We start from the raw sequence: 24,214 nt of genomic DNA, 5'->3' as shown, positions 1-24,214 counted from the left end.
TCATGTTTGACTTAAAACCTAGGCCAAGGCCTATGCTGTAGTCTGTTTCAACTTTACCACGGAATCGCTGAGACGAAGATTGCATATTGTGTGATAAAAAGTGGGATAAAGTATAATAAAAACATACACTAACTATACTTAGTAATTTACATAAAATGATCATTGTGGTAAGATCCTGTTTTTGAAAATGGATCGCATACGTGTATTATACGCTAGTATCTCATTTGCAATGGGATACAAAGTGACATTTTTTAATGTAATCTTGTAAAATGAATTAATAATTAAATAGGAAACGTGGGGCAATATGAATGGAGCGAGTTGTTACATTCACAGCCTGCTATGCAAGTTCTTCTACTTAGAATAATGAGAGGGTTCTGTTTTTTTAATCATAGGTACACTTCAACTATGAGAGACAAAATTAGGAAAAACAATGCAGGAAATAACATTGTAGGATTTTTTTAATATTTATTTGTAAATTATGGTGGAAAATAAGTATTTGGTCACCCACAAACCAGTAAGATGTCTGACTCTGACAAACCTGTAACTTCTTCTTTAAGAAGCTCTCCTGTCCTCCACTCGCTAACTGTATTATTGGCACATGTTTGAACTTGTTATCTGTATAAAAAACTCAAACAGTCACACTCTAAACTCAACCAAAGAGCTGTCGAAGGACACCAGGAACAACATTGTAGACCTGCACCATGCTGGGAAGAGTGAATCTACAATAGGCAAGCAGCTTGGTGTGAAAAAAAAAACTATGGGAGCAATTCTAAGAAAATGGAAGACATATAAGAACACTGATAATCTTCCTCGTTCTGGGGCTCCATGCAAGATCTCATCCATGGGATCAAAATGATCCTGAGAATGGTGAGAAAAAATCCCAGAACTACACTGAGGTACCTGATGAATGACCTGCAGAGAGTTGGGAACAAAGTAACAAAGGCTACCATAAGTAACACACTACACCGAGAGGGACTCAAATCCTGCAGTGCCAGAATTGTCCCCCTGTTCAAGCCAGTACATGGCCAGGCCTGCCTGAAGATTGCCAGGGAGCATATGGATGACCAAGAAGAGGATTGGGAGAATATCATGTGGTCAGATGAAACCGAAATAGAACTCGTCCTGTTTGGAGAAAGAAGAATGCAGAATTGCATCCTGAGAACATCATACCTGAGTAGCAAGGGGAGGAAGCATCATACTATTGGGCTGTTTTTCTGCAAAGGGGACAGGATAAATGATCCATGTTGAGGGAAGAATGAATCTTGAGATTTATGTATCATGAGTTTTTAAGCCAAAACCTCCCTCCATCAGTGAGAGCCTTGAGATGATGAAATGTGGCTGGATCTTGCAGCATGACCTTGATCCCAAACACACCGCCCAGGCAACGAAGGAGTGGCTCCATAAAACGCATTTCAAGGTCCTGGAGTGGCCTAGCCAGTCTCCAGACATCAACACCATAGAAAATGTGTTTCTGTGATGTTTTTCAATTGTCATTTTAGCAGATTGTTTAACCTAAGCTGTTGCTATTAGTATCCCCTAGAGTTAATGAGGGCTTATTAGATACTTATCTGATTATGTCGTCCTCGTTCAGCCTGTTAGTTTAGTTCAAAGGTGTCCAACCAATACCTTTGAGATTTAATGAGTCCTGAGGGTGCGTGATATTGCTGCATTATTTCATTAGAGTGTGTTTAACCCAGGAACCCTCTGACACAGGGTTCTTTAATTCCAGTCCTTGAGGTTCGGTGTGCTGCACCTTTTAGATGTCTTTCTGCTTCAACACACTTGAGTCAAATAATCAGGTCATTAGCAGAACTGAATAACTTGGCTTAATCCAAGTACAGTAAATCACTAAGAAAGCTTAAGCAAAAGGGAAAGTGTGTCAGCTGTCTTTGTGATAAAAGCTGTCCAAATCATGCTGACAGTAAAGAAGGAGGTAGAAAAAAGAAAGCTGGGTGCTTCCTATCATAGTTCATTTAGCAGAGGGACTTTCTGACATTTACATTTGGTGCTTAGAAAACATAATGTATTTTTCTATTTAGTTTTTTTATTAAATTGTTTAAATATGTGCGACTAGTCAAGGGATTGATTATTCAGTTGCAAATTTGTTACTTTGAAGATGTTCTTAAAACTATCTGAAAATACACTATAAGAAAAAAATAAAGATTTTGTTATAATGAAATCTAAGCATAATGAAAATCATGTACTATAAAGTTTGCATACTTACTTGGTTGGGGCTCATTTTGCATGAACTTCTGCATTAAGTGAGCATGAAATGGAAGTGATCAGCCCTTCATTGGATCTAATTTGTGTGGCGAAACTTTTTCACCTCACCAAATTAGCAATCTTTCCCACAATTTTGTAGACCTTATGTAAAAGTAGGTCAGTGCATCTAATTTTTGAGCTAATAATTGAAGTCTTTTGATTAACGCCGCTGAAAAATCTTAATGTTCACTGATCTGAACCACATGATGTCACATGTTTGTGATGATGTTACATAGCAAGTTTCTCTAATTATTCAATACATGAAGGAGAACACTTCCTGGATATTTTTATTTGATGAATGTATGAAACTTTTCCTAACATGGTTAAACTTGTAAAATCTCTAACATTTGTTTTAAACACCAGTCATTTTCAAGTCCCAAAGCAATCTCATAATCTTTGAGTTGTTATCCTGTCCTTGAAATACCTTGTTTACACGTGTGTTTACTGTGCGAGTATTTTGAGGCATTTTACATTTGAGGCTTTTCACATTTTTATCTTAAACAGAACAAAATCGAATTTCAATAGTTAAACCTGAAGGTTGAGTCCATAAGGGTAAAGTTCTTTTAGCAAATTGTATCTATTCAAACCTGTCTTGTCTTTGCAATCTATGCTTCCTCAGGATCACATTTTCCACTTAGGCACACAGAAATATGCGTTTCCATCAACAACAAACTGACAAGGAACCTGAACTGACCTTCAACTATCTACATGCACCAGAGCCAGGTCTTTACTGCCAACAGAGAATGACCATAAGCAGGGCGGACAGCTGAATCCTGGGGCAGAGGATCTAACTGTATCACAACTGGCTGAGCCGTACCATTAGGGTCAGAGCGTGACACAGTGCGGCCATAACCAGCTGCAACGTTGCACTGCTGACTATTTTGTATTTCCTTTTTTTGACACAGGGGTGTTTTGCTTCATTAGACATGAACACACAAAAGTCCTTGCAACAAAGTTCTGTTTGATGATAAATATGATGAAATTGAAACAGAAAGCAAATATAACTGATATTCTCACTGACATCCTACAATTATCTATATCAAAGCATGTATGTCAATAATCAGTCTCGGTCTCACAATTTATCACAAAAAGCACTATGGAGGAGTTCTTTCTACGGTATGTAATCTAGGTTAAAGCTTCTCTGTTGCTTCAGGCTTTCTCTGTGTCAAATATTATACTACCAACAGTTGAGAAATACCAAGGAAATATTTTGTATTGCTTATATATTTATCAAGTGAGAATAAACAGATTAAATAAAAACACCAAAAATGATTCTACACAATACTACTACTAGGAAAAAAGAGAAAAATTTCTTCAAAATTTTATCGAGAGTCTTATTAAAAATATGCTCGTTCAGCAGTTTAAAATAGGGGCTTCATGACCTAGAATTTTGAGTCATAATGCCTAACATTAATTATGAGATAGAGAAGACGGGGGGAATTTTTCGAAAGCTGTCACACCATTTAGATGAGTCATTTTAACAGTCCAAGGGTCTCCTTTAAAAAGGACTGCATAGAATCGCAACTAAAAGTGTACATACACTCAAAAGGCATAAGTAGCATCTGCCACTTAAATTTATTTTTGAAAAATTTATAAAAATAAAAAAAAACTGTTGCGCATTAGTTTTAATAAAATTTTCTATGATTCATCTCATTTAGGAAAATGCAAGCATTTGAGGTTCTAATGCTTCTGCCATCAATCCTTCGCTCATTACACAGATTATGTATCGAAAATTAGGGCTCAGGCTGTGCCATTCAACAGTGTGAATATTATTCACAGTCAGGGGGCCACGTTATGTTTTAAGTTGTTGTAATGAATTACTTTGGGATAAGTGCGTATTGCTTTAAGATAGAAACAGCAGAATAAAAGAAATGAAAAATAGTTGGCTGAAACAGAAGTTGATATGAAGAAAAGAATGTAAACAACTGGCTAAAAGCAGGGGGATTTAGATTCAGAAAAAATAACAAAACAAACAAATCCCAGCTGTCATGGACTGGAAATGATTAGACAGAAGTGGCATTTCATAAGGATGATACTGGTGCCTTTTCAATCAAACTCGTAACAGTAAATGCAGTTTGGTACATTGGTATTTTTGATACATTTATCATTTCATCATTTACAAGTAGGTTTGTTATCCAATAAATATATTTTTTATAATCTGAATCAGCTTTAAATGATCTGCTGTCATAGCCGGCCTAAATTACTCATGCCTCTCACCTGCTTAACTCTTTCCAGCTCCTAATTATCACTAATTTCATTCGCCTGCCAGTTTCCCTTATATTGGGCTCAGTTCCAGCTATCATGACCAAATCAGATGCTTTCTGTTTGCTCCCTTTTTTGTGTCCAGTCAGTGTACTTAGTTTTAGTTTTTTTCTAGGGTTCATGTTCCAGTGAGGAGTTTATTCTCTAGGCAGTGTCCTTAGAAAAATATTCTGTAACCAGTGGTGAGAGCGTTTAAGCTCCCTTGGGGTTCTGTCTTCCTGATTCCGTTCCCTCTCACCCACTGAGCCTGTCTGTCCCTGCCTGATCTGTTCGCCTGAACCATGGTTGGAGTCCTCCTGGATTTCACAGTGTGCTTTTCTGTGTGAGCAGGATGCTCGATGCACAGTGAGAGAAAAGAATATCCAACAAAAGTGACAATAGGTAATGTTTTGCATATAATGTCCAAGGGGGAGGTTGCTGACCCTTGTCCGTCTTCCTGTCACCTTTTCCTTCCCCCAAGTGAAGAGTTCTACAGCTTGATGGCTTGTACAACTGGAGAAACAGTCCCACAGAGCTTCTTCTGCTTTCAAAAACCCTCTCATCATTTTGCATTTCATAGCTGGTTCTCTGCACACCGATAGTTTGTGCAAACACAACACCATCAGGTTCTTTTTCTGATTTCTTGGGACATCAACCATGTCTCCCTGTTTTCCACCCTTCCCACATTCACACACTATGTTAACTGCAGGAGACAATAAAACACTGGATCTACTGTATGCTAACACTAAGGAGGCACACAGCTCATCGCCTCTCCCTCCCCTGGGGAACTCTGACCACAATGTAGTTTATCTCCTGCCTTTGTACAAACCCCTGGTGTGCAGAGAACCAGCTATGAAACACACAGTGATGAGATGGTCTGTGGAAGCTGAAGAAGCTCTGAGGGACTGTTTCTCCAATCCTGTGTTGGAAGAGCTCCGTGCTCCTAATCAACAGGACATCAATAGTATCAAAGACTGCATCACAGATTACATTAACTTCTGTGAGGACAACACTGTGCCTATCAGAAAGATTTGTCACTTCTCCAATAGCAAACCGTGGATCAACCCTGAGATAAAGGTACTTTTGAAAGAAAAGAAGATATCCTTTACATCAGGGAACGAGGAGGAGCTGAGAGGAGTGCAGAAAGAACTAAGGAAGAAATTCAGGGATTGGAAGAACAGCTACAAGAAGAAGATTTAGGATCAGCTGCAACGGAACAACACTAGAGCAATCTGGAAAAGCCTGAAGACAATCTCAGGCCAAAATCAGAGGACCCGGGCTGTTGGAGACTTGAAGTGGGTTCACTATCAGAACCAGTAATTCAACAGGTTTGATCAGTCCTCCCCCAGCCCAGAACCCCTTACTGTTACCTTCAGCTTCTTCAACGACTAACTAGTTCACACCTCCCAGCTCCAAAATATCACCCAACACCCCTAGTCCAAAGAATTCCAACACACAGCCCACCCCCTCCATCTTAACGCATTCAACAAAACAGGTGAGGAATGAGCTGCAAAAGGTCAAGGTGCGAAAGGCTGCAGGTCCAGATGGCATCAGCTTCAGGCTTCTGAGAAGTTGTGCAGATGAACTGTGGCATCTTGTGCTACATGTTTTATTGTTTATCTTTTAACTTTTCATTATTAAGTATTATTATTATGAGCGCCTTGGGGTTCCCCTGGAGGAGCTGGCCCAAGTGGCCGGGGAGAGGGACATCTGGGCCTCTCCCCTTCCACTTGGGCCATGGATGGATGGATGGATGGATGGATGGATGGATGGATGGATGGATGGATGGATGGATGGATGGATGGATGGATGGATGGATGGATGGATGGATGGATGGATGGAATGTTATTCTTATACATTTACATCTAAATTCCACATTTGTGTGACCATTTTTTCTATAATCCTATTGCTGCTGTAAACACATGAATTTCCTCATTGTGGGACAATAAAGGGATTTTTTTTTTCAATTCTATTATATTCTTTTCTAACCTTAGCAGTCTTCGTTAGGTTTAGTTCAAGCCCAGTGCAAACAGTTGTTTTGCTGGACAAGAGACTGCCCAGTCTCTCATTCTGTTATCGGTCATTCAGTAAGCTGGGGATCCATTGATTGGTGGAGGCCAGCACTAAGGTGCGTGAGCTTCTGGTGGAGGTTATCTGGGTCCTAGCCTATGTTCCCTGGTGGCTGAGATGGTACAGTCCCAGACTGACAGCATAATCTGCTTTCCTGGTAAGTGAAATATAGGGGATCCAGCAGGTTTGTGATCCCTTTCAAATCATCAACACCAGCAACTCAAAGGAGGTCATGACCAAAGATATGAGGGCTACAGGCTTGTAGTCATTGTATCCTATAATAGTTCACTTCTTGGGAATTTGTCAAAAAAGAAAAACTGAAATATCACAATGGCAAATATCAATTTAAAACCCAAACAGGTTAGTGTAAGTTCAAGGTACAAATTAATTGATTATCTTTAGGTATTAAGCCAACACAAGCCAATAAAAATATTTGTTTATGGTAAGTTTAAAATAAGACAGGTTTATTTTTCTTTTTATTGTCCTCCACAGAAAATTTAACATTTCTTACAATTTAAAAGAAGAAGAAGGGAGAAAATATCTACAGTATAACTTGTATGTAGCAAGATGTATCTGATATTTTTCATTTCATGGCACTGGGAAGGCTCTTAATTTTATTCTGGCATCTTAGGATTTACTCGCTTTCTGCAACTCTTCCTGTTGAACCTGCAGCTAGAAGTCTTGTTTTTCACATTTAAAGCTGACTCTTGCTTACTAAGACTTTTCTTAAGCTGTGCTGGAGGCTTTTGTCCTGTGAGCCGCCTATCGTGCAAGCTGTTAACTCTCAGAACCTTGTCCTCTAAGTTAGATGTGGCTTTGGGTTGGCCAGACCACTTCCTGTCAGTGTCCCCCAGGCTGTCAGTGACTTTTGATGGATAGGAAAAATGGAAAAATAGAATTTTTTTTTCCAGCTCTCTTGGTAGAAGATTCTCAGGTTTAAAAAAAAGAGTTCATATAGCCTTTTTTTAGTACTTACTAATTTGGCTTGAGATGCTTTCTTTCCCTTTATTAGCTATATATCAAAGGCTAACTCCACAAAAGGGAGGGCCTGGATAACCAAGGATCTTGTAGAATAAATAAACTGTAATATAAAATCTATATAAAATATATAAAAAAAGATTTAAAGCTGATTTAAGAAAATAAGTATTTTTATACAAATATATTCACCCAGGCCTCAAATGATGTCGGGTCTACCTGGAACCTTATCAATAATTTGCTAAACTGCAAGAAATATCCAGTTTCTCCACCAACATCGATCTGTTAGATGGTAGGGAAATTTTCTAACCCAAACTAAATTGCACATTGTTTAATAACTTTTGTTAATTTTGTTTATGTCCTGGAAACAAATTTCTCAGATTCCAGTGATGACCCCTGTGGTTTTATTATGGCCCAATATTCTCATATAAAGACATGTGACCCTTCAACTACAGAAGCATAGGCGGATCTACTGGGCTGGCATAGGGTTGCAAATGTCACCCCTGCTGCTATCCCAGTTGGTGGTAGGGGTTTCGAGGCTTATGAATGATGGATAATTTGAAAATTACGGCCGCTAATTTCCAATGTCGGACTGCAGTGAATGCAGCACGAGATGACACGAGAGCGACTGAGACTGATTTATTTTGAAAACCTAATGGGGCAAAGCGAGGGAGCCAGGGGTGATGGGGAGAGGAGACACGGGATGAAACAGGTAAAAACCGATGAACTATCTATCAAGAAATTAAATCATAATGAAAGCACAATGTTGCTAGCATAGCTGCAATGCTGATTTTGAGATGATAAAAATCAGGTTGCAGAACATTATTTCTCTAACTATGCTGTTAGTTAGGTCTGACGTCTCAGGCTCATAAAGACATATTTGCGGTCAACTATGACGGAAAAGAGACTATCAAGTTTGTTTGTACTTAAATCAAAACGTACAAAGGCATTGGATCTAAATAAATTTGTGAAGCGTTTTGCTGAGCAACATGGAAATCGCCGCATTCAGCTGTTATAGTCATGTCAACTCTATGTTATGCTCTCTGGTGAGCCTTTACAGAGCTGTTACATTTTGTTTTGGCACCTGAGAAAATCTGATATTTCCTTTAATAAAACCAAAAGTGTTAAAAGTTAAGTTAAAAATGTGATACTGCTGTAAATCGTGCGTAATATAAAGCAGTGTTGTTGTTTCGGGGGTTTTTTTTGTACATATAGTATGAAACTATCCAGAAGTGACCTGTATGAAACTACTCACTTTTTCAGACTGGAAGCAAAATGTATTTTTATGTTGCTTCTTTTCAGATTTCTGGAGATTTTGATGTAACATACAGTACCTGCCTTTTTGTTGATTTGTTGATACAGCAGCTCTATCTACAGCATATTTACATGCATAAAATGTCCCTTTCATGTTGCATTTACTGCTGTATATCAAGTTACTGAGGAAATAAATAGGGTAAATGTGTGTTCAGAGTAAACAATACATGGATGTCCAGTACCTTGTCTGGGTGCCCTGACCCATTTATTTCTACTGTGTAGTAATGCTCACTTTAGTCCAGCTCAGTCCATAGATCTCTGATGGGTAAGTTTTTCTTTCTATAGTTTCTTCTTGTGCAAATGCTGCAAAGCTGCCTCTCTGACAGTCAATCTCAAACATCTGCACCTCAGCACCTGTGTCTTACCTTAATACCTTTCCTGTGATAAGGCCACTCTAGAAGTAGTGTTATCATTGTTCTATCTCCCATTAAGTGAGATCACATTGTACAATGTATTACTAATATGAACTGTTTCACATGAAACACTTACTGTTCTTACTGTTCTTACTATTCTCACCAAACTGTGATCACTGTGATTAAATTCAGTGTAAACAAATGCCATATGGTGCCACCCCTCAAAAATTCCTGCCCCCCTCCCGCCACCCCATAAATATTTTTCTAGATCTGCCCCTGTACAGAAGAGGTCTATAATATCATCATTAAGTTGAAGAACTCTTTTGATCAAAGAAACTATTGCATGAAAAAAACAAAGAAAAACTTCAAGAAACTTCCCAGATCTCTCTCAGAGAATCACTTCTCGCTACCTCAGTCAGCATATAAACCACCCCATGGGCTTTATTGCTGTTTTTTTTTTTTCTTTAGAATAACTTTTCGTTATGTTTTTAATATGGGCATTTGAACATTCCCTATTTGTTCTGGTTTGAGATGCTGCACAGACTCGTTAAGTGGGGCTTTTCTTTATAGAATGTGCCAGTTTTTGTTTTTTTTAATAACTCAAATGTGGGATATTGTTTTAATTTGTTTTAATAGAGACAGAAGCGAAAAAAAATCTAGCCACCCACCATGTCTTGTCAGAGCCTCTCTTTAGGCAGTCAGTGTGACATGGGAAAAAAATGGGATTGGAGATTAAATAATCATACTCAACTGGTGTGTTCAGGCATTTAATCAAAGTCCTATCTTAAAATCTTTCTTTTTTCCCCCGTTATTTTATGCAGGCCAGTTAGTTAAACGCCAGCTTGAACACCTAAATTCAGCCAACGGTTATCTGTCAATCTAATTTTTTTTCGGTCATAGCATCTTGATTCATATGTTGCAGCTATTATTAGCATTGGTTGAAATATCTATCATTATTTACTTTCCCATTGAATTACGTCCCAGTGTTCACGGGGATGGACGTCTGTGTCTTCGGCAGGCGTAGACCTAACAGAACTGGCAGCGTTGCGAGGCAAGGGCTCAAACATGTACGGCTGTAAGCCTTCTACACCAGGCGAAGCTTCTGCCGCCTTGGCGTCCTCTTCCAAAACATCTTTGTCCCCGCTTTCCTCCTCTAAATAAAAAAATGTATGACGGAGGAGACTCATCCACAACCTCCGGCACAAAACTCTCCTCCTCTTGCATGTTTCCACTGTCCATAGCGTTCCTTGACAGTGTCGTTTCTAAGTCACCAATTTAGTGATACTTGGTCCCAATGTAATTTCCCATTGGGAACCTACTAGCACTAAGATGCTAACTGGTTAGCAAGATGCTTCTGAGACACCGGTACATCGGCCACAACCAAACTTGCTTGCGAATCTTCCACCACAACAATCCTGCCCCCTTGATAAACGACCAATCATATTCACTTTATTCACTGGTTTAAAATCGGGCACCACTCAGGAGAATTCCAAAATGCAACCGTTGGAACAGTCGTTTCCCTAGGGAAAAAAGGAAAAGCACAGCACACCCTTTCTTAAGAGTCAGAATGAGCCTTTTGTTTTCCTTGACACAGCAAGAGCATTACTGATTTTCTGAAAAATAGGGCTAACTTTCTCGACTGCCTCAACAGAACCTCAGGATTACCACAGAACAACTTCAGTAATGCCCTGCTGCTTCTCTACATTCATGTAAAACTGGGTTGGGGCAGTCCTCTCTAGTCTTTGTGAAACTGTTTTTATGTTTTTGTTTTTTTTTGCAGAGGCAATATAAACATAGTTATTCAAACTGGAAATGTTGATTTGCAGTGTAATAGTAACTTTTTAAACTTCTTTACGCTACTAAGAACCCTGCTTTTACTTAAGGAAAAAAAACCTGTTAAAGTGGTTATACTCTTACCCAAGAAAGATCTTTGGCTACACTACCCACCTCTGGAAGTGAGACTTAGCAGTGACATTTTGTGCTTAAGCTGAGTCAGAATAAGCCATCCAAATTTGGCTTCTTTGAGCAAGCCTTATGAAATACACCTCAGGTCTTAACTCACAGCATTTTTATGCACCGTAGGACAAGAACTAATATACAAATTACTTGTTTACACTAATAGCCCCTGAAGTCCTCTCATAAAAAAAAAAAACTTCAAAATTGTTTTATAATGTGTGCCAAGAAATCTTTAATTTATTTATTTTTAGCCTAATTTCAGACAAGGTTAACAGCAGTGCTGAGTCAGATTTCCTCAAAGTGACAAATGAGTCACTGGGCTTAGCAAATCCTGCTATTTTAAAACAGCTGGACAAGTGAACTCACAACACTGAAGCTATTTCTTATATCAAAGAACAGTCCGATATCAGGAAATCTTATAAGTCCCCGATATTAATAAGTACCTCTTTCTTCACTTAATATAATGCTTCTTGCCCCTTTTAAACTTGTCAAAAATATTAGATGAATAACAATGAACAATGAATTAGTGATGTGTTTTTATTTCTTGAATTCCAACTTTTTGTTAATGACTGGAAGACAAAGCTTAAATGAGGAGAAAGGCAGCAGCTTAAAGCATTCTGTCACTTGTAACTTTTCTTCAAACCACTGTACATTTAGTACAGTCAAATTTACAGAAGAAACCTTTTGTTTTTATTTTAGTTTATATTGATAGCAAAAATTCAGAAAATATTGTCTAATGGCACTTCCCAAGAAAGGTCTGTTCAGTTCAATCATATACACAGATTCTAACCCTGAGATTCCACAAACCATTCCACCGCTCCGATCCTTCATGTACGTCTAGCAGAGCACTTGCACAGTCATGTTAATAAGTCTATTCCATATATACCGTGACTCCTCCAAACATCATCATCTATATACACTCACCGGCCACTTTATTAGGTACACCTGTCCAACTGCTCGTTAACACTTAATTTCTAAGCAGCCAATCACATGGCGGCAACTCAGTGCATTTAGGCATGTAGACATGGTCAAGAGAATCTCCTGCAGTTCAAACCGAGCATCAGTATGGGGAAGAAAGGTGATTTGAGTGACTTTGAACGTGGCATGATTGTTGGTGCCAGAAGGGCTGGTCTGAGTATTTCAGAAACTGCTGATCTACTGGGATTTTCACGCACAACCATCTCTAGGGTTTACAGAGAATGGTCCGAAAAAGAAAAAACATCCAGTGAGCGGCAGTTCTGTGGGCGGAAATGCCTCGTTGATGCCAGAGGTCAGAGGAGAATGGCCAGACTGGTTCGAGCTGATAGAAGGGCAACAGTGACTCAAATAACCACCCGTTACAACCAAGGTGGGCAGAAGAGCATCTCTGAACGCACAGTACGTCGAACTTTGAGGCAGATGGGCTACAGCAGCAGAAGACCACACCGGGTGCCACTCCTTTCAGCTAAGAACAGGAAACTGAGGCTACAATTTGCACAAGCTCATCGAAATTGGACAATAGAAGATTGAAAAAACGTTGCCTGGTCTGATGAGTCTCGATTTCTGCTGCGACATTCGGATGGTAGGGTCAGAATTTGGCGTCTACAACATGAAAGCATGGATCCATCCTGCCTTGTATCAACGGTTCAGGCTGGTGGTGGTGGTGTCATGGTGTGGGGAATATTTTCTTGGCACTCTTTGGGCCCCTTGTTACCAATTGAGCATCGTTGCAACGCCACAGCCTACCTGAGTATTGCTGCTGACCATGTCCATCCCTTTATGACCACAATGTACCCAACTTCTGATGGCTACTTTCAGCAGGATAATGCGCCATGTCATAAAGCTGGAATCATCTCAGACTGGTTTCTTGAACATGACAATGAGTTCACTGTACTCAAATGGCCTCCACAGTCACCAGATCTCAATCCAATAGAGCATCTTTGGGATGTGGTGGAACGGGAGATTCGCATCATGGATGTGCAGCCGACAAATCTGCGGCAACTGTGTGATGCCATCATGTCAATATGGACCAAACTCCCTGAGGAATGCTTCCAGCACCTTGTTGAATCTATGCCACAAAGAATTGAGGCAGTTCTGAAGGCAAAAGGGGGTCCAACCCGTTACTAGCATGGGGTACCTAATAAAGTGGCCGGTGAGTGTATGTGTTCTCCGTCTTTTACCGAGCCAGGTAAAAGCTCTCCTTGCAAAGCATCATGGGATTTGTTTTGGGGGCAAGAAAGAACACAGAGATTACTGAGGACATAAACTCTGGGGGGTTAGTCTGTTGCTTGCTTTACAGTACATAATAAAACCTAGTTTTCAATGCAGTATAGTTTAGTTTATTATTAGAATTTGTAAAATTCTAATTGTAAAAAAAAAAAATATATATATATATATGTACTTTATATATAACAAAAACCAGCAAATCATTTGAAGTCATCGACTATCAGCATTCCTGAATGAATGTCTAAAATCAGCGGAGAGTCAAACGCATTTTGTCGTAAAAATGTGTGTACGATGGCAGTCCCTCATACCAAGCATGCTTGTAGAAGTAGTAGAAAAGAAAAAAAAAAACTCCCCTTTAACAGGAGAAACCTCTTCTGCCATGACTGAATGTGGGGTTGAGAATACAGAGAATACACTGATATCGAACACAAAAAAACTGTGAAGAAGAACTGTGCTAGCTCTTTTCCTGCTTTCACCTAGAAGACACGCACAGCAAAATGGAGCTGTAGGAACATTTAGGCAGTTTTAGAGTTGAAGTAGGATGAAGCAGATCAGGAACAGGTGGTAGCAGCAAAAGCATAGCCAGTAGCTATGTCTAGGAGAGAGATTGTATACAAGTTGTCTTTAATTGACATAAATTAAATTTTGTCGGTAATAAAAAAAAAAACAGATTTTCATTAAAGGGGAACAATAATATCACAGGAGTTAAAAGGGGTCTGAAATTGACACTTTAGCCCCGAATCATCAAAGTCAGTCATTACGGCAATAAGACCGGCATATGGAATTTTGAAATAATGAAATACTACTAAGGGTACAAACATCCATCCATTTTCCATCATGCTTATCCCAAGTGGGGTCGCGAAGTGATGCTGATGCCTATTTCCAGCTTTCTACGGGCGGGAGGCGGGTACACCCAGGACAGGTCGCCAGTCCATCGCAGGGCAACACAGAGAAAAACAGGACAAACAACCATTCACGCACACACTCACACCTAAGGAGAATTTAGAGAAGCCAATCATCCTAACAGTCATATTTTTGGACTGTGGGAGGAAACTGGAGTACCCGGAGAGAACCCACGCATGCTCAGGGAAAACATGCAAACTCCATGCAAAAAGACCCTGGGCCAGAGGGTTACAAACAACCTGCAAATATATAATTGACAACAAATTCAAAAAGTACTGCAAATAAAAACACAAGGCTCACAAATAACAAAATAGACTAACAGAAAACACATGGAAAGGAAAAAATGCTGGAAAATAGAGAGTAACATGGTCCCATATGTGTAGATGATCTTCTTTCCTCCAGTGGTCTGAAGTTCTTATGTTAACCCGATACATTTCAGCTGCATGAATGCTCTGTGTTTTTTTATTAGTATCATTTCTAGGTTTTGGATTGCAGTTCGGTTCCACTCTGTGGTTCTCTATTTTCTGTGATTGCAACATTTTCTGTTTGCCTCGGTTATGTGTGCTCGCAAGCCTTTTGTCTTTGCAGTATTTGTTTTTTTTTTGCTTGACAATTATGTATTTGCATCAAGTTTTTAGCCCTTGGCCAACGGTCAAATATAGTCCAGTGAGCAAATACATCAGGGGAGCATAACAGGCTGGATAAGCTGGAAAAGGCTGGGTTACAAAAATAGGCGAGAACATAACCAATTTATGAACTGGTGAATGACGCCATAACCATCCATCCATATATATTTTTAGACATTATTTTAAACAAACTATGATAAAAATGATTCAACCTAATTCATACCTCACCACCTTAACATCATGCTTACTTTACAGCTCTAAAATTTACATTAATTCCTCTATTTTCACTTTAGGGGAATAGAACTAGGTGTAGTTGTTCAGGGTCAACTGACATTACATTGTCTTTATTTCACAGAATTTCTCAAAGGTGCAAGTATTTTGAAAGCATCTTTACTGATTACAGGACTGGAAAATGTCAAGCTTTTATCAGTGTGTGTGCTGAATGCTGTGAGTCACTGCATTTCCCAGACAGTCAATTGGTCATGTCTAGTACTGTATGTGTTTTGTTCAATAAGCGACTCTGCATTTTAAGACAGTTTATGTCTTAGCATCAAAGTATTTGATACATCTGGTAGGCACACCTAAGGTGAAAACATAGACAGCTCAGAGTGCATTTATTTTGTGCAACTAAAGCAGGTAAACAGCAGTGTTTTCTTTTTTCAATTTAGGCAGAAAGCTTTGCCCATTTAGATCAAACAATGAAGCATTGAGCATCCAGTGTAAAAAAAAAAGCTCTGGTCTAAAATTGCCTAAACTGAAGAGGTCAAGTGAATACTGGTCAGACAGTTTCTATTCTATTTAGACCAGAAGCAAATGTTCTGCTCCACCATTTGGGTTTGTAACAAAACCCACTCCTTTGTGAAACAGACTGATTTATTATAAAGCAATAAAGGCTGAGCGATTCACTGATTGTTCTGGGAGAATACAAGCAAACTTGATAAATTAAGGAAATGCTCTTGAAAAAATGAGAATGGAATGTTTTAATGAGATGTAAATTAGCTGTTTCTATAAAGTATTAACTAATTGGGAAAAAAAAACATTTCAGCAACTCCGTAATGGCACCCGGTTGTGGGAACATCCTGAACCACAGGTGTTGAACCAGGGGAAAAATAGTTGAAGATAAGATTATAGTAAGTTTCACCAGGGATATTTTAGACAACTCAGTCAGCGTGTCTCAAAACCTTAAGGTGCTTAGGGGTTCTAGTCTGCAATGGTCAGAATCTCTCAATGATGTCAGAGGAGGTAACAGTGATGAGCTGGATATACATATAAGGATGCTGGCCTGCATGCTCCAATCCAACAGACCACTAACTATGGCTAAAATGTAATGGTGGGTTTAAATCAGAGATGGGGGATCTGGAGTAAAAAGAAATCATCTCTATGTCATATGTTTGTTCTGCCCAGCCACTGAACCAGGTGAGTCCGATCTGCCGAGTGACCAGGTTCAGTGGCTGGGCAAAACAAATATATGACATAGAGATGAGTTATCGAATCCAGATCCCCCATAACTGGTTTAAATACAAAGTTATTTAAAAACTTTCTAGAGAACAGTATCTTATCAAGCTGCATAACTGACGAGCACCCAAGATGTGCAAGCTAACCCCACGCTAACCAATAAAAGTACCAACCATGTGTCATGGAGCATCGGAAATGTAATGATCTGCCCTGATAGCTCCCCTTAATTACTCACGCCTTTCACTTGCTTAACTCTTTCCAGTTTCTAATTATCACTCATCTCATCCACCTGCTGGTTTCCCTTATATCGCACTCCGTTCCAGCTATCATGGCCAGATCATTTTTTGCTGTTTGGTTGTTCCCTGTTTGCCTTCTGTTTGTGTCCTCTCTGTCAGTTTTAGTTATTTCCAAGGTTCATGTCCCCATTCCCAGCAGGAGATTATTTTTCAGCCCCCTAGCCTAGTTAAATCCTTAACCAGTGGTGAGAGCGTTTTTAGTTTTTCCTGAGTGATTCTGTTTTCCTGATTCTGTTCCCTCTCATCCACTGGCCCTGCCTATCCCTGCTTGATCTGTTCACCTGAACCCCGGTTGGACTCCTGCTGGATTCTGCCTCCCAGGTGCATTTCTGTCTGAGCTGGATGCTCGACACATGGGACTCTGAACCTGCCTTCACGCCCTGATGAATTCCTGGAACCCAGATCTGTCCGTTCCTGTGTGGATCGGAACCTCTCCTGGATTATAGAACTACTCAAGTCTGATCTTAATCCCTGTCCTGGATCGGAGTTATGCTTCCTCACTGAGGTTGCTGCATTGGGGATGCTCTGGACGGCTCAGGGCCGCTATTCGTTGGCAGTGCATTGGCTGATCCTGAATATGATTGAGAGGATGGACTGAACTGTTAAACCAGAGTGTCAGTGATTGGGCGGTGCCCAGCCCCCCTCCTGCAGTCGCTACAGGTCCGCATATCCTCAGCAGCCCACTTCAGTTCTGTCACTGTGCTTGTTTTAATAAACGTTTTGAACTTTCCTACTGACTGTCTCACCTTGAATAATGGGTCCATCTGTCCCGCTTTCATGATAGGAAATATATAACAGTATACTGTGGTCAGATCTGATAAATCCTGTCAGCGACTAGATGGTTTCTTTCACTGGTGATTTTCTACCAAGGAAAGTAGGATATAGATACCTGAGCTGAGCATATCAACTAATACCTGTCCAATTCTACTGTTGAATAATGAACCATATATCTTGGCATGTGAATGAAGGCTTTGGCCTTACATAAATATTGTTAAAAGAAGGTAACCAATTAATACTGATATAAATGTACTCTACACCAATTATCAACAAATAAGCAGCAAAAAGAAAGAAATAATTTTTCCATGTAAAGTGTGCTGGATTGGATCTCCGATATCCAATATCAAATCACTGATATCCGATCCAGCTTATTAGTATCAGAGCCGATGTCCAAACCAGGTATAGGATTGGTGCATCTTAAGCCGCTGGAGGCAGAGCAGTGGTTTAGGCTTACTCTGACATATATCACCTATTTAAGCATTCCTGCTTTTTATGTACAAGTTTCATCGGAAAGCAATTCCTCATTATTGTGGCATTATTTAGTAGGATAAATAAAGCAATACCCTGCAGCTAAAATTGGTTCTGTTAGGGTCTCTGGGGTTCTTGCTGTGTTTCTTGTGTGAATGAGCTTCCTCGCACAGAGAGGATCTTTCCTGATAGCTGGGCCGATGCAATTTGCTGCACACCTAAGAAAAGTTCTCAATCAAGATGTCTAGTGTGTATATAAGGGGGCAGAGTATCATCTCTCTTTGCCAGATGACTACCCCTGCTGGTATTCTAGCCAAAGACCTAAACCAGAAATATCCTTCTTATTTAAATGTATCTTCTTGTGAATCTCTTTTAATGTGGACTCTGTTATTGTTCCAGCAAAACGTCTCTTGCAAGTACCAATGCTCCCGCATCAAAATCACATTCTCCTGAACATCTGGGGTACAGTCGGCAAAGCCCACTAAATCAAACCCCTACAGATCCATGCTACCTCCCCTTCATCCCTCAAGTACGCAAATCAATCATTTTATGGTTGTCATCAACCAAGTCCTTCCTGATCACCCTTTTTTCTCTCCTGAGACCAACCAGACAGTTCAACTGACTTCCAGCCATTCTCCACATCCAGATGTTTGTTGTTTTGTGGATAAAACGTTAAAACTCACTGGTTCTCTGTGTGATTCTGCCTGTGGGTCAAATAAAAAAAAAACTATAAACCAACATATCAGGTTCAGGAACGCTTTGTGAAGCCCAAGGACTTAACTTGTCTCTAAATTCCTCAAACCTTAATCCAATCAAGCATCTGTAGGGAACAGGTAGTATCCATCTCAAAATTGGCAGGACTTCGAATTACTTTTTTTCTATGATTAAGTGTCCGATATCACAGCAAATCTTTAAGGGTCTACTGAAGTCGATCCATAAATAGATCAGACTGTTCATATTTAGAGCTAGATTGTAGCATAGTTCTTAGAGCTAGGTCACTTTGAGATTAGCCACTGCTTCACCACTGCTACCACCTCAGGCTCAATTATCGACTGAAGTGTCTGCTTGTTATTAACCTCTTCATCTTTTCAGTGCACCAGTTCAAGATAGATTTTTTTTTATACACAAGCAAACCAAACTGCTTATTCAGGTATTAAGACAAAGGTGGACGTCTTTCGGTGGTAGAAAGAATTATCCTAGTCATTTGAGAAAGTATCACCAGTATATGCAGATGTAACCTATCAACTTTGTCGTATCATGTCAGTCAACCTGGCATGAGTCTCTGAAAAACCATTGTGTTATAAAGGCATGAACACCCCCCGCAAAAATCAGTTCTGCAGCATAATACCTCAAAGGAAACAATTTCCACAGCACACAGAAGGCATTTACAAGCTTACAGCTGTGAAAAACTGGGAACGCAGACAGCCTTGTCTTTGAGCTTCTTGGCAGAAGAAATCATTGTGACCTGTATCATCCAAACTGTGGTACACTGTACAAGTAAACAGCCCTTATGATTAATCATACATCCTGCAAAATAAAATTTCTTCAATTATAATGGTACTTTAATAAAGGTTTTTTCAAGTTGAATCCAAATGTGATGTCAGACGAGCTTTTAAAAATCAGAATCCAACCTGAAAGGAACACATGGTTCCTGCTGGAATAAACCATTCTAAAAACGCTGGGAATTTGTAGAATCATCTCTAAAAACATTATGCCAATTGTATGCAAACAAATGCAAAAAGCCAGACTAACTGAGCCTTTTCAAAACCAGCATCCAAATGGAGGACAGGCAAAGGGCAGCAGCAGGGCTGCAGAGAAGTAATGACACCTAATTAAATGAGACAGAACATATTCTCACGCTGCTTTTGTCACGGGAAATTGTGAATCAGCTACATGCAAAGCATGCAATTCATTCCTAGCCCTGTCCTAGTGACAGGTGAAATCTATAAGGAAATACATGCTTGCATGTGGTTAGGCATCATCGGAAGCTGACCACTGCTGGTGGGAAAAAATGCCACGCCTCATTGGACATTGAGTATTATTTCATTTGCATGTAAGAAACAGCTATAGTTTTATATGCGCTTTAGAAAGCATGCGATTGCTCTATCAGCAGGACAGGGGTTAAAAATTTAAGAGAAACAGGATCTTTTTTGTGGAGCATTAATCGGTAGGGCAGCAGATTTTGAGATTAATGGGCTTTTAATAAGCAAACCTATCGGCCAGATGAGCGCTGAGCTCCACAAACAGCGTGTCTGCTTTGAATGGAGTTTAAGAGACCTGCGCACTGACTGGGTGAAGGTCTAACAGCTCATTTCCTATCATCATCCCCATCATCATCTGCGCCCTGACAGAACCCATCCTATCCCCTTCTGGGCACAACCCCGCCACAAGCAGGAGCGGCTATTCTCACCATTTCTCTCTTCTAGTATTGAGGTAATAAGGACATAAAAGCGAGCGCTCATCCCTGTGCTATTTATAGGCGCACCGCGTTAACAAATGGATGGCACATCTGTTGCGCAACAGGTCTCACCTTTTGTTGCGTTGACGCACAGTTCAAGTGGAGCACAATTCTTTGATATGCTTTGTTTCAAGTCAAAGTGAAACGCCAGAGTTTGAAAAGTGGTTTTATTACCGTAAATGTTTAGCTATTATGAAAGGATCGGACTCGCGCTGCTGGAAACAGTTGCGGATCAGAACAAGGGGTAAAGGTGTAAGCAGAGGAGATAATAAAACCTTACCGGGGATTGCCATGTTGGCAAGCGGGACGGTGTGCATGCTCTGCGGTAAACTTGCCATCCAGTCTGCGAAGCGCAGGTCGCTTCTTCCGTGAGATGAAGCCATGCTGCCAGCTCCAAGGCGTTCAGTTCTCCAGGACCGGTGCCTGCGCCAACCTGGAGTGCGCGCGCTCTGTCTTTCCCTCTCTCCCTCTCTACACACTCACAAAGCACCACTCTCTCTCACACATTTAAAAGCCTGTGCGCTCCACCGTTCAACCAGAGGCGTAGCCAGAACATTTTAATAAGGTGGGCCAGGCAATAATACACTGAGGGGTGGCCGAAAGGGGATAGGCAATGGCGTAACTATCGGTAAACAGAGTATGCAGTAAGGGGCCCCATCACTGACACCTAATTGGCCACAGATACAGTTGTGGATTGGGATGTCTCTTTGCAAATGTAATGGTGCAAAAAATTGGTCTAAAACCCACCCTAAACTCAATTGATTGACCGGACCGTATTTATACGTACCACAACACATAGCCGATTTCAACATGATGGTGAGCCTTTAAACACCACACCAGTAGCAAAGCAGTCAGTGCTACTTTTAATTACTACGTCCATAACTCTGTATAGTTCATTAGACGGTTTGTAAAAGATACACTCCTATAATGTTTCAAACCTCAATAAAGATGTTAAAATAACAATGTATTTGAGTATTTAATTTTTTTACAATACGACTTGGAATTATGGGTAATCCAGAGCGTCGATTAAAAACATAACCGTTATGTACAATGGGTTAGCGACGATGGATACCAAAAAGAGGTACTTAAGGGGATTCCAGAAAAGAAAAAGCAAAGAAGAGCTGCTGGAAGAACGGAAAAAAAAACTTCCTAAAATAGGTGGACGTTGCTTCTACAGTGAGTAAAGATTGCAACCAGGAGATGAATGGAGAGATGCGTGGGTGAGGAGGGGGGCTGTGAAACTCAATGTAGGCCGATAAGACTCATTTTCCAGCTGAATATACTAAAGTATATCCGCGTCTAGTGAAAGTGAAGAATGATGAAAGGATAAAGTGTGCATGTAAGGGGCACATTTCGAGTTGGTTGTCTACGGCAGTGGCCCGGGTGGTGGGGGGTGAATTGGTGAGGGGGTTGGGGTGTTGTACTTCGTATGGGGCGCACCCAGATAATGTTGCTTACCGGCCTATTGTTGTGTCGTTACGCCATTGGAGATAGGTGCCAGAATCTCAGGGTCATTTTACACTGTTCCAACAGGAAAATTAACGAGCACAACTATATTTTCTAAATAAAGACTAACTATATTTTCCTACAGCCTTTGCTATCAAATAGATGCCTATATTTAAACATCCATGCTGTATAAATTAAAGGTGTAGTGGACTAAATTCTTTCAGGTTTGAGTTCTGTGGCGAACATCTTATTCATTGCCATTACTAACATACTTTTATCAACAACCATTCTGCATAGAAGTAATGTTTACAAGTACTTATATCTAAATTAAATGGATTATTATTAAAGTTATTTATCTGTAATTTCACTGAAGACTCAGAGGTGACTTGGATAGACATAATTTTCTCTTCACCCCTTAAGACATGTAGTTGTGAAAAGAGCATGAATTCTGTATTTATCATCTTTAATGTTAATATATTCATGAGCATAATTAACCACAGGGTTTTTGTTTTTTAAGTAATTGTTAATATATGAACAATTAAAATGTTAAATTAGTTACAACATTCCACTTTAAGAGTATTACTGCTGCCACCATCTGTATTAGAGGGAAGAAATGGTAAGGGTGGCCCAAGGGAAGGCCAACGATTGGCTAAGGGTGGCCATGGCCACCCCTGACCCCCCATCTAGCTCCGCTCCTGTGTTCAACATCAAAGGATAGAATTATATTAAAATGAAATTAAATGGAGACTACTTAAACACACCTTATACGTGTCTCTACGCCACGGACAGATAAAGTGCAGCAACAGCAGCTTCATACTTTTAATCATCTCCAATTTGGTACATTATTTTAGTAATTAAATTAAAAGAGAGATGAAACGACTGGACCTCTTAAAAATACGTAATGATTTTATTATTTCATTTTGCATTTTAACGCTATATTCAATATTTGAATAAAGTAGGCCTTTAAAAGTTATATCTACTGATTTCTGTCATGATGTCTGTGTGTGGCTGAGACTTCAGGTTTGCCAACAGATCTCCAATTGGAGGGCGTGCCAACCCGACAGGTGACTCACCTGTTTCTCATCTGGTGCAACACTTATAAGGAGCAGCTGGACTACCATTCACCGCCTGATTGTCCGACTAAGTTGGCTCCGCTGTTACTCCGTCTGCCTGCCCGCTCTCCACCGTTTGGTCTCCAGCCCACCTTTCCAATCCTCAAGCCCCCTCCGGGATCTGCTCCTCATCTGGAACAAAGCAGCTGAACTGTCTGAACCCTGCTTGGATTCTGTTTTCTGTTCAATAAAGATACCGATCCTTTGAATCCTGCTTGTGGTTTCCTGCATGTGGGTCAGAAAAATCCCCATCATGACAATTTAATTGTAGATACATTTGTTTATTTCACGTTACATTAAACAAATATGTATTTCATGGTATCACATCACCATGATTGTGAAAACCATTTAACAATCACCCCTTATATTGTGACCACCAGTTTGGAAATGCTTGCTCTAGGGTGGCACAATTCTTTTGAAAAACCACATGATGTTCCTCAAATCCTTATGGAAGATTGATTGGCTGCAGTCTTCAATCTCTCCTGGATCTTTACACTTCCAGGACTCTGAGGCGTGCAGGGAAAATTGTGGCTGATCCCTCGCACTCCAGCCACTAACTATTTCAGACACTGCGGTCTATCAGGACCAAAACCTCAGGCCACAAAAACAGTTTCTTCCCACCCGCTACCAGCCTTATCAACACGGCTCAGAGACCCCCGTGACACTGCCCCTCTCCCTCCCCCGTTCATGACCTACAAACTGCACCAAGGTAGCATCTCCAGACCTCTTGTGTTACATTAATGCACATTCTACTGTGTATATAGTATATATATATTGCATATAGCTACAGATTCTTCATTCTGTATACATATCTAATTTGTCTGCACTGTCAACACTAGGGGGAATTCTTTGTACTTGCAAACCTACTTGACAAACTTGATTCTGAAATTCATGTGTATGATGGGGAAATTAGCAAATGCATTTAACAATAAAGAAGTCACATAAATATGTTACATTTTCATTAGTATAACTAAAATTTGTCACCCAAATTTTTCTTTCGTAGGGAATTAGAATATAAAACCAATAAAACATATTTTCTTGAGAAATTCCCACACCTACACAATGGGGAAGACTCCTGATTAAAAATTGTCCTTCAGATGGTATTAGAGACCCTCAACAAGGAGGATATGCCACAAATTGACATTGTTAAGATTTCTGTTCAAAGTTCTGCTTTCATACAAGTTAAGTATATAACGGTTTGGTAAAGAGAGCTGCAGTCTTAACAGGAAGGAAAAGAAAGCTACTCAAGAGTTTGGGAGAGATTAGATTAGTGACATGATCAAGTTTAGGTATCAAG

At 40.0% G+C, this 24,214-nt stretch overlaps 1 protein-coding gene across 1 annotated transcript in view; it reads right to left on the bottom strand.

Annotated features, from left to right (window-relative positions):
- The window catches only part of plcxd3 (phosphatidylinositol-specific phospholipase C, X domain containing 3), a 31,224-nt gene extending 10,375 nt beyond the window's left edge, over positions 1-20,849 (bottom strand). Inside the window, exon 1 of the mRNA XM_038308160.1 lies at positions 20,640-20,849. Coding sequence (XP_038164088.1) covers positions 20,640-20,742 — 103 coding nt within the window. The 5' untranslated portion in view covers positions 20,743-20,849. The remainder of the gene's footprint in view (positions 1-20,639) is intronic.
- Between the last annotated feature and the right edge of the window lie 3,365 nt (positions 20,850-24,214).

This window comes from Cyprinodon tularosa, unplaced genomic scaffold (genome assembly GCF_016077235.1).
Source record: "Cyprinodon tularosa strain WSP-4 unplaced genomic scaffold, ASM1607723v1 ctg63, whole genome shotgun sequence".
Taxonomy (NCBI): Eukaryota; Metazoa; Chordata; class Actinopteri; order Cyprinodontiformes; family Cyprinodontidae; genus Cyprinodon; species Cyprinodon tularosa.
This window is presented reverse-complemented; position numbering and strand designations above follow the sequence as displayed.